At 40.6% G+C, this 11,715-nt stretch overlaps 1 protein-coding gene across 7 annotated transcripts in view; it reads right to left on the bottom strand.

The window, feature by feature from the left end:
- SLC44A3 (solute carrier family 44 member 3) overlaps positions 1-11,715 on the bottom strand; it is a 101,324-nt gene that overhangs the window by 3,395 nt on the left and 86,214 nt on the right. For 5 of the 7 annotated variants that reach the window (XM_066624066.1, XM_066624067.1, XM_066624064.1 and 2 more), the window contains exons 11-14: positions 10,695-10,851; positions 7,730-7,813; positions 1,601-1,738; positions 457-693 (exon numbers count right to left, since the gene is read on the bottom strand). In XM_066624066.1, coding sequence (XP_066480163.1) covers positions 457-693; positions 1,601-1,738; positions 7,730-7,813; positions 10,695-10,851 — 616 coding nt within the window. The remainder of the gene's footprint in view (positions 1-456; positions 694-1,600; positions 1,739-7,729; positions 7,814-10,694; positions 10,852-11,715) is intronic. The other 2 variants (XM_066624071.1, XM_066624069.1) reach the window with 1 other exon arrangement.

Raw genomic sequence — 11,715 nt, 5'->3', positions numbered from 1 at the left:
AATACTCTTAATAATAATACTTTGGCAGTTTTCAACCTAAAAATATTACATTGTTATTGACTGCCTACTAAATATTTTCCACCCTTTCACCAATTAAATGATTTGTTTTCTGGGAAAATAAGGTGATGTTTGAGTAGTTTGTTCTGTGTTGCTGTTTTAGTTTTGCAAAATGCTGATTACGTGATAACGTGATAACTTTTGGATAACTCAATGCTTCTCACTCAAAGGTTTGCATACTCTCATGCCAACAGATGCTGGTGTATCTTTAAAGCATATTAAGTACTTCAGCAATTCCAATAAGTCATTAGGAAGTACTATGAAACTCAGAAGCATTTATTCTGTGTAAACATACTGCAATCTTAAACATATCTAACATGAAATTAATAATATCCTGTTAGGTATTAGGTTAATAACTATCTAAATGTGACTTCTTGTTACCATTTTTTGACTACTTACCATTAATTCTTCATCTATGAAGTACGGCTTCTCTGGAGAACCATCATTTGTTTCTATGTCAACCGCAAAACAAAGGAACAGGACATCCACAACTGTTTCAAATACTGATAAGAAGCTGTGGGCAACTAGGTAAGCAAAAAAAGTAACCAGCAGCAATGGAACTACCCAGACATGTAGCTCATGGTGGTAGTTAAATGTCATCAAGCCTCCGAAAACTGTGAAACATACCACAAACATCTGCATGAAAATAAATTCAGAGACAACATTATGATAACTGTTAGGTATTATATTTTATAAATCTGACAAAACACTACAGTCATTATTGTGTCTTTGTCCACTTACCCCTAGGATGCATTCTGAAATGAACAGCTGGCACTGAGACTAACAGCCCAATCCTATCCAGCACAGGAGCAGTGGTGCTAAATGGCTACCCCTGGATTCTGTGCTGGATCCAAGCAGGCTGGAGGTCTCCTCGGGGAAGAGGACATTTGTCCCCTTACCCTGAATAATGCCTCAGACTGCTCAATGGGCTTCTCAAGCCTGTGCCAGCTATTTTGCTGGTGCAGATTCAAGAAGCTCTGTGACCACTCAGTTTCAGGCCCTGTAGCTCAGACCTATGAACTGTTAATATGAACTGTTAATTATTCTTAATAATAATATTTCAATATTTCAAAGATTATTGCTTTCAAAAAATTGGACAAGAACTTTGAACTATCCTTCTGTCCACATCACATGTTGATAGAGCAAAGCAATTACTACTCTTGCCTTTTCTTATTCCCTTGTTATTCCTACCTGTACACTGCTTAAAATTTGGCAATGAATTGTTTGAGGAAAATGTTATCACTGTCTGTTCAGACATGATGCCAAATAACTGTCTGATATTACATGAACAAGCATTAGGGTCAGTGTGTTCGCTTCTCTTCCTTCTCGTGCAGTGCAATTCCTTCCCGACTTCCACTTTCAAAGAAAACCCTTTTCTTTGAAAAAAATATAATCTTTTGACTTGTGATGTTATGGAATAAGAATACTAATTGCCATGAAAGAAGAATTTGGCCTAGCCTTTTATCTCATTATAATAATACAATATATTGACACCATTGGATTTTCAGCTGACAATGACGATAAGTAAGTGATAGGATTTTACCTTTCCTAAAAAGATGATAAAGTCACCAACACAGCCAACTGCAATGGTATTAGCTGGATTCCGTGATAAAATGAGGACAGCATCTTTTGCTGAAGTGCAAAAATTTGTCCCATTTATCACCGTTGCTGCATATGCATTCTGAAATGAAATACAAGTTGGTTAAAAAAAAAAAAAGGGAGGAAGGGTTAAAAGTATAAGGTAGGAATCTTAATCTAAACTTTAACTTGGCCAAAGTAGCTTTAGATTTATTCTGTCTATATTATGTTTCTATTAAAAATGCATATCTTGCACATCTTTGAATCTAATTTTCCACACTTATATAACTAAGGGCACAATCCTAACCCCTTATGTCAGTGTTTTCCAGCACTGACAAAAGGGCAATGCAGCTCTGCGGTAAGGGAACAAACATTCCCTTACTTTGAGGAGGCCTCCGTGAGTGACACCCAACTGCAGGATGCAGCACATGTCCCATTGGCACCGCTATGCCAGTGCTGGAAAACACTGATATAAGGCGTTAGGATTGTGCCCTAACAGCTTAATCGTATCCAACGTTGGCGTAGTAGGGCTGCTCAGCCCATGCTGAAACCTGTGCTAGATTTGTGCAGGCAGGCAGGTCTCCTCATGCTCATGGAAAGGAAACATTTGTTCCTGCAGAATGGGGCTACTTGGAACTGCAACAGCTAAATTGCTGACACAAAACCAAATAGCCCAGTGTACAGCTCTCAGGCCCATGTGAATGTGGGATTAGAATGTGGTAGAGGCTTGTTAACATCATCCCTGCCCTCTCCTGGGCCTGAAGTGCCCCCTCCCCACCTCCTTTGCCACGTGGCAGGCCTTCCCGCTGGCACCAGTTACTTCCAGGATGTCAAAAAAGTGTTTTACAGCACTTTTAAGTAACCCAAGGCAGCGACTGTTACCCTGCACATGCCTGATCTTGGAAGCTAAGCATGGTCAAGCCTGGTTAGTACTTGGATGGGAGACCACCTTGGAATACCAGGTGCTGTAGGCTTATACCAGTCTTTCGAGACCAAGTCACCCAGCACCAGTGCTGCAGCTACAGCACTGGCACTCAACAGCCATAGGATTGGGCTGTAACTGAAATTTCTAACTGAATTTTCTGTGAGGACCAAAGATAAAACTGAAACTTCTTCCAGTTTTATTTAAAGTGCATTCCTCAGCAACTGAGTTAGAAACTAGATATGTTAATGAAAGGCAAAAACAGTATGATTTACCCTTTTGCAGCAGTCCGAAAACAGTTGTGTTTTTCTTAGAAAAACAAAAGATGAGTTACACTGTTCGTGAACTATTTTGTTCAATAAACCGATTTCACAATGGAATGTTTAATAAGATTAGCAGCATCCAAAAGCTACTCTGCAAAAGAATGTGTAGTTTCCCAATGTTTATTTGGGGATTAGACTCCTTTCTGGTTGCAGGTTGTGGGGTGGGTGACTGAAATGGTTGTCAGCATCTCCTGAAATGTATCAGGCAGATTGCCCAAGATTTATGTCCCAGATAGCTACTGTTTTCCGATAGCTAAGAGGGTTTTAGAATCTATGAAAAAAATTAAACAAATGTACACAACTGTGATTATTTATTTTCACAGCAAAAGAGAGAGGCTTTAGGGTAGAAATAGGTCTAAATCTACTATAATAAACCACAGATTTAAAATGAACAAAATATTATCAAAATGCATTTGATGAAATCAGCTGAAGGTTATAAAAGTTCATACTACAAATTTTGTTCATGTCACAGGATTCAAAGAGAGTTTAACATTAAGATGGGTGTTCTTTAACCCATTTCTGCCCAGGGTACAGGTGTACACATTTGGTCCCTGTAGCACATATGCAACATTGGGTAGAAATAGCAATACCTAGTTGTGGTCTATAACAAATCTGCTGTCTCTTAAGTATCAAGGAGCTTCCACTTGCAAAATGTCAATAAGACTGTACCATAAACTATTTTTTAAATAAAACACAGTAAAAGTACATTTTTGCTATCAAAGTAGCAGTATAGGTTGAGCCTCATTATTTGCGTGGGTTCCGTTCAAAACACTCAGGTGGATGGCAAAAAACGTACTATAGCAAATCCATTTAAAAAGCAAAGTTTCTTTGCTCCAGTGATTTAAAACAGCCTTGCTGACCTTTGTGATGTAAGATAAGAGTCATTAAGAAGACAATCCATCAATCAGTCCTTCGATTCACTCAGTCCCTCCCTTCACCAATGCAAAGTGATCGCCTTTCTTTCACAGGCCCAGGGGAAAGGGAGGGGTCGCCTGGAGAGAGAAGGATTGATGGATTGTCAGCCAGCAGCCCCCCCCTCTCATTAAGGAGGCTATTGTTAAAGGACTGTTCAGTTTTTTAAACTGATTTTAAAGGGGTGCATTTTTCCCCTTCTCCGGGGATCAGCACATTCCTTCTCACTTGCAGTTGCCATTCATGCTGGGTCAAATCTGTGTATAAAAAATCTGTGTATAATGAGGCTGGACTTGTACATGAGTTTCAATATGAAACTTCACTGGACAGTAAAATTAGCAAAAGTAATGCAGGACTCAGACATTTTAGTAGGGCACTGTTTAGTTAATATTATCTCCCCTTTTCTGGGAAATATTTAACCTAGTAGCATCAAAGCTGTACAAATGGTGCCTCAGTAGTGACAAGGGATCTGTCTTGGACCCCCAGTGGATACAGAAAAACCACGGATATCCAAATCTGCAGTTTCAGCACCATTAAATGATCCAGTCATTTTCTGAAGCCTGTGGAGACCATACACATCTGCCTGTGGCCAATGTGGGCTTCAGAATAGCCCATATGGGCAAAAAACACAACTTCTGATTTCCCAAGGGAAACCAGAAGTGATAATTTAATGCCTTTTAAGGCATTTTGAGGCACAGGGAAGCCCTCCCCAGGTCTCAGAATGCCTTAAAAGGCATTAAAATGCCACTTCCGGTTTCCCTGGGGAAATTGGAATCCGCTTTTTTTGACTGTAATGGACATTCTAAAGCCCGCAGAGGCCATGGGCAGACATGCACAGCCTCTGTGGGCTTCAGAGAGCCCTTTGGAGGCGACCAGAGCACAGCTCCGGTTGTCTTCGGAAGGTTCAGGCTGAGCCAAGTCTGTCTCAACGCAGGTCCAGGGGACCCACATTGAGCTATTTGCAGATATAAAATCCATGAGTAAATAGGCTCAACCTGTGTTTCCACAAGCAGTTTCCATCATTAAACCATTCAAACCCAGATGGATTAATAAAATCCATTTTATTCATTTATTGCATTTATTTATATGAAGTTCATATACAATTTTTCTTTTGTTTTACACCTAGGGAACTAAGGGCACAATCCTAACCATGACTACTTAAAAGTAAGTCCTAATGTGTTCAATGAGTCTTACTCCCAGGAAAGTGAGGTTAGGATTGCAGCCTAACAGTTTATTCCAGGGTGGTAGAGCAGTCACAGCTGAAATGAAAATTTCACCACTGACATCAGTAGGGAGCTTTGAAGGTACAGTGTGTTTAGGGCAAACAGCAGGACATTTCTTTTGATAATCACATGCAGATAATATGAGAATTACAGATGGCACTAAATGCAAGACTCCAACTGGTGCCAATTTTCACAATTTTCATACTGTTGATTCTATGATCTGGAAGGCAACAGATGTTACCTGATATAGATTTTTTAAAAAGAGTGCCTCAGATCTAAAGTGGAAATGTAGACAAACAAATCTCCAGTCAAGACCCCAAAAATCTGAAAGTGAGATAGCTGCAGATTGACATTGTTTCTTCTGACAAATGTACACATATTTTAAAGTTACACTGATGCAAAAAAAAAAAAAAGTCTCCTGATCTACAAAGATAGCTATTCCATTCCAGATATTAAACATACCTCCCATTGAAATTCATGGGCCTCTTCAGCACATAACTGTGTACTTAAATCTCTGTGATTAAAATGAATCTTAAGTATGAGCCCAATTCTATGCATGCATGTCTACTCAGAAGGAAGCCCCATTGTAGTCAATGGGGTTTACTCCCAGGAAAGTGTGGCTAGGATTGCAGCCTATGTTAATTTTTTCTGGATTGCACACAAAGAGCTTAAACATTTCATTTATTTTACCAAACAGAGTTAAACATTCAGGAGGAAAAAAAGCTTCTGAGAAGCGGAACTGAGATTTTAAAAAAAGTTGCAAGCTTGAATTTTATTGATAACTAAGCATGTTTCATTATGTACTTATCCATCTCCCTAGTTTACATGCTCAATCCAAGTCTGTAGAAAAAGGGAATCAAGATGATCACAATTAATGCACGAATCAGAATGCCCAGGATGTGGACCCGAATTTACACACAGCCTTCACACTGGCACCAGTATGACTGTGGTATCACCCCCTTTTATAACAAACGTAGCTCCTTCAGCTTATACGCCTGGGAACCAAAGACATATTTCTCACAGATAAGTAAGGAATGGGATTGTTTACATATTTCAAAACAGCACAGTAGGCGAGGAAAGTATTGAAAAAAACATCCGTCTGAACTTCACAACACCGAATGAATGTCAAGGGTCTTGGAAAAACTGACCTGTTGGCTTCATGAGAAAAGCCCTGTGGCACAGATCCAAGCCCTAAAGTTCCCTGCTTGTGAAGAATAATTGCTGCTTTGTGTAACAGTTGAATTCAGTCTTCCATTCTAGGACTCTATTAAAAATGAACTCAGTGCTGTAGCAACAGAAACTTCTTTTAAAAGAAGCCAAAAACAAGCTGGTCAAACATTGTATTTTAGCTTCTTCAGCTTGCTCATACTTTCAGACTGCTTGGTCTCAGTCCATTTTGCATACAGATCTGCTCCAAGTACCCAACAGTGTCACAAGATTATTCTAAGCTAAAAATGATGTCACAGAAGCCAGGGCATATTAGAGCTGTCACCTATTGACTTTGGACACTGCAGTATGTAGCAATAAAATGACAGCAGAGTGGGCTAATGACAGCAGAGTGGGATCCAGTGGGGCTCTTCTTATGTTCTTAATAGCAAAAACATGTTATCTACTTTTGGCACATCTGCATGACCTCTCACTATAGTACAATCAACAGTTTATTGTAACCTTTTAATTTGCTCCACAGTCATTACCTAGCTCATTATCATTACTTTAAGAGAAAAGCCTGTATATTCCACATCTTTGCTGATTCACAAAGGCCCAGCAGCTTATATTAGAGGGCCCAGCAGCTTATATCCCACACTGAATCACAGCCCAATCCAACATAACATCCCTCAATTTGCACTGCATTATTTGGAGATAGTGAACCATTGCACAGCTGCAAATCCTTTCAAGAGTTACTTTAGGGCAGAGGTAAAATTCACGTGTGAATGCTTCCTGTGACCTATTGTCAGGAGAAATTAGGTCCTTTAAATAAAAGAATATCAATTTTTACAGAAAGGAGGCTGTAGTGAGGCTGCTGCAGCCTACTAAAAAAGGGAAGGAGGAAGAACCATTGCCCAGGTTGATCGTTTCTTTTGGATGGTTAATGGTCATGATGCCCAAACTGCTCTGACAGCCCAAGATCAGCCAACCCCATACTATATAACCAGGGGCTTCCCATTTGGGTGAAGGAGTCCCATTCACCACAGTGGTACAAAGCAGAAAGGTCTGAATTTTAGTTTTTGGTTTTCCAAAAAAGTTGGCAATATCCAAAGTATCCAAATAAGCTTTCTGCCCATACCAAGTTCCCTGTAGCAACACACAGGCAGTGGTGTTTCTGGACAGGGGTGCCTCCCCTACCTGGAGGTTATGACAACCCTGTTTCAGCAGCCTAATCCCTAGGCATTCTGAGTGCCAAAGAAGCCGTGCGCCGCTTTCCTGGCCCACAGAAGGCCTCGTAAGGTCTTCTGGAAGCTGAAAATCAACATGTCCAGTTTTCAGCTGAAAAACGGAAGTGTTGATTTTCAGCATCCTGAAGGCCTTACAAGGCCTTCTGAGGGCTGGGAAGGCTGCACACAGCTTCCCCTGTCCTCAGAATGCCGGGGGAGGGGTGGCCCTCAAATTGGCACACCAATATCAGCACACTGACTGCAGGGGGTTTTCATTTTCATTCTGAGATTTTCCACCCCAAATTTTAAGAGTTACATACAGCTTCAGCTGATCTGCAATACCTGATAGAAGTATCTTAGGCATCTTTCTAGGCACCAGAAACAGCAAAAACAGCATTTGAACATGCACCTTGCACATGCATTTTCCTGAAAAAAAAGGAGTAGTTAGTTAACACAGCTAGAATACGGTCTATAAAGCTTCTCTTTGGAATGCTGTGACATCATATTGTAGTTGCACTTTCATGTGTGTAGCAGAGCATGGAATGTATGTGAGAACATGTCCCTGATTCCAAACTAGTTGGGGAAGCCACTGCATCTGGGAACTGGAATAATGTGTCCTGTAGATGTGGTTACCACATCTCAAAAAGGATACTGCAGAGCTGAAAAAAGTGTAGAAGCAAACAAGATGTTAAGGGGAGTTGGTGTACCTTCCTTACAAGGTAAGGCTATGAAGTTTTGAACTTTTTCCATGTAGAAATATATTCCACTAAGGGGGAACACGACTGAGGATTATAAAATTGTGCATGGTGTGAAGAGAGTAGAAAGAAAGAATTTTGACTCGCTCTGTCAATGCTAGATCCACAGATTATCCATTGAAATGTATTGGTGAGAGATTCAAAACAAACAAAAGGAAGTTCTTCACACATCGCATAGTTAATCTATGGAATTCACTACCACAAATGTAGTGATGGCCACTAACTTAACTTTAAAATGGGATTAGACAAATTCATAAAGGGCAAGTCTATCCCTAGCTACTAGTCATGATGGCTGTACACTACCTTCAAATTTAGAAGTGCTATGCCTCTGAATACTAGTTTTAGGGGAGCAACACTGGAAAAAGGGCTTTCCTTCATATCCTGCTTGGGGGCTACCCAGAGACAATTGGTTGGTCCCTGAAGAAAACAGTGCTAGACTAGATGGGCCTTTGGCCTGATCCAGCATGACTCAGCTTAGGTTTGTCTTCATGTATGAATCAAATGTAAAATCCCTTCCAATAAAATATTACATAATGAATGGAATCATTTCACAACATCAGTCAATCAGATTTGGCTAACTGATAGCATGACTTAGGGCAACTAAAGGTAACTGAAGTAGAGAACAGGGAAGGTCAGTATGAGTAGTGCCCATTCTAACCTGGCATCCTAGTACTAGTTTAGGTCATAAACTAGTGCAAAAGAAAGGTATAATGCTGTGTGAACATTATGCATCCAGTAAGTCAAGGTCAGAACCTGAACCTCTGTTGTTACTTATTTTGAAGGCTGAAGGCGGACAGCAGCAAAATCTGTGAGCCTGTTATACAGCTCATGAAACTGTATGAACCAAAAGAAACACTCTTCAATATCCTTGAAATATTTTTATTAACAAATGCTAGCAGAGAATGGAGTGCAGTGGAGTATTAGATTTCCTGTGATGGCAGGAACTATTGGTCTTTTGAGTACTGAGATGGAAAAACAGGTTCAAGGAGAGCATTTCTAATCACAACAAGATCAACAGAACATTTAAGAAAACATTGATTTGATCCAGCTATAGCTAAAAGTTCTTCAGATGCAGATCAAGTTATTCATAGCAGTGGCTTCCTAGGAACTTTAGTCTTGTGATTAGCCAATGATCTCTAATGTACTGTGATACATTACTGTAATATTTTATACATACAGCATCGAATACTGTTTATTCTGCTTCTTTTATAAATGGACAACAAAAGTTACCTTTTATATACAGGCTTCCCCCCATATCCACAGGGGATACGATTCAGCTACCACAGCACATACCAAAAACTTCAGTGAGCAGCAAACCCTGCAAAGAGTGTTTAAAAATCCTCCCATTGCACATATGACTTATCTGGTCAGTGACTGCAGTCCCACTGTTGCTGTCTCCTGTTTCTTGCTGGCTCTCTGTTACCTGCAAATGCTAACAGACAGCAGGAAGACCTCACAGGAAGAGGCTGGAGGGCTGAAAAGAATGAACCCTATGTTATCATAGACTTCATAGTGCTTAGGGTTGCATTATTTTCAGCTCTCCAACTCACTTCCTGTGAGTACATCCTGCTTCCTGTTAACACTTGCAGATAGCAAAAAGCCAGCAAAACTTAGGAGACAGTGACAGGAAGGCTGCAATCACAGGCAGATAAAAGCCAAAGCCAAATCCTATTCAACTTCCCAGTGCTGGTGCAGCCATGCCAATGAGGCATGTGCTACATCCTATGGTACTGGGCAGCCACGGAGGCCTCCTCCAGATAAAGGAATGCTTGTTCCCTTTCTTCAGGGCTGCATTGCAGCTGCATTGGCATTAGAAAGTTGGATAGGATTGGGCCCCAAGTCATTTGCACAATGGGGCAGGGATTTCTGAACTGTGGAGAATTGAAATCATAAATACAGAATTTGTTGTTAAGGGAGATGCCTGGGAGAGTGGTGATGGGGGTGGTGGTGAGCAGAAGGGCTTAGGAGGTGCACGGGATTGGCAGCACTGGTGCACGCCACATCCAATCCCCCCTCCCAGGCCTGATCTGCCAAAACAGGTATACACGGACTTGCACCAGCCATATGGCTTGCACAGGTCCAAGGAAGCCTGTTGTGTGGGCTGGGGCTTTCCCCAGGGCAGGGGGGCAAATGTCCCTTTACCCAAAGGAGACTTCATGCCTGCTAAATCCTCCTCCCTGGGGAGAAGCAGTGCAGCCCACAGTGGTCCTGCTGCATATGCGTGGGCGACTTTTGCTGAATCAGGCTGTAGGGTAGTCATGTCAGGCAGTGGAGGGGGTGCCCATTTCTGCCCACCTACACCTATTGCCTTCGCTGCTTTTCCTCCTTCATCCCTCTCCCACTTCCTGGAGTAGAAAAGGAAAAAAGGAATAGAAGGGAAGAAGGAGTGTTGAGGAGAACAGAGTGGTGGGCTAGAGTAAATAAGTAAATAAACAGCACAAGCGCACCTTTAAAGAGTGAATTCTTACCCCTTGTTCAGATATTACTACTTTTCTAATTGGTTTCCTTAACTGCTATAGTATAATGTTACAAAACAAAAAGTACAAGCCTACCTTTTCTTTCAGGGTGTTATAAACAGATAATAGAATAATCCTTGGGATTCTCACTACTGTGATTAAAAAGGACCCTTTCACAATTGTTCCCAGATGATAACAAAAAAGTAATGATATGGAAGACAAGACTGGATGACTTGGTGGTTTAGTCTTATTTCTATAACGAAAAACAAACAAGCATGTAAAATTACAGAAAACAAAACTTAAGCACAGTTTTGCTACTAAGTCCTGCAACTCTTCTTCTAGGATCTAGTAGCACTCAGATGTTTATTGGCCTCAGAACAAACCAAAAAGAATAGACCATTTTATTGGAGGAATATAAATCTTCAACTATTACCATTTCCATGCAGTCACCCTGATCTGGAAGTCTTGCTGTGCATGTGTGGGCTCAGAAAACATGGACTTTGCCATACTAGGCTATGAGCAGAGGAATGCTTTTAAGTGCCTAATGTGAGTTCACCCTTGCATGTAGTCAGGGGAGTCCCTTAATAATAATTATTATTATTTTAAAAATGGAGAAATTTCTATTCACACAGTTTCACATGCCTATTGAAGTCTTGGGAAGATCTGAATCACTTACCCTGATCCACTTATTTCTTCTGGATGCAAGTATCTATTCACTCAGCTCTACTACTTCCAGTGAAAAGAATGGGGCAGCCCCTGTGTATCAGAGACCTGCCTACATACTAGATAAGGTTAAAGACTGTAAGATCCTACTGGGGGGAAAAAATACTATGAAATACATGGTATTTCTAATTTAATCACTCTCTTTATCCCACACTAATTCATTCTTCTTTGTCACATTTTTGTCAATTTTAATGTTATTTTTCTTGAAAAGGGGTTTAAAGGAAAGAACTGAACCCTTTCTACTGAAAAGAATAACATTAGTCAGAAGCATTGACATGTACAAAATGCTGGCTTTGATGTTCAGGGCTGACTAACTATTCAGTCACGTTTGCTAAAGTAAATCTAGAAAAAAATGCACAGATTTTAGAAGTATCATAACTCAGATGAGAAGAAG

The sequence above is a fragment of the Tiliqua scincoides genome, chromosome 4 (genome assembly GCF_035046505.1).
Source record: "Tiliqua scincoides isolate rTilSci1 chromosome 4, rTilSci1.hap2, whole genome shotgun sequence".
Lineage (NCBI taxonomy): Eukaryota > Metazoa > Chordata > Lepidosauria > Squamata > Scincidae > Tiliqua > Tiliqua scincoides.
The sequence above is the reverse complement of the archived record's forward strand: the minus strand, read 5'-3'. Positions and strand labels throughout refer to the sequence as shown.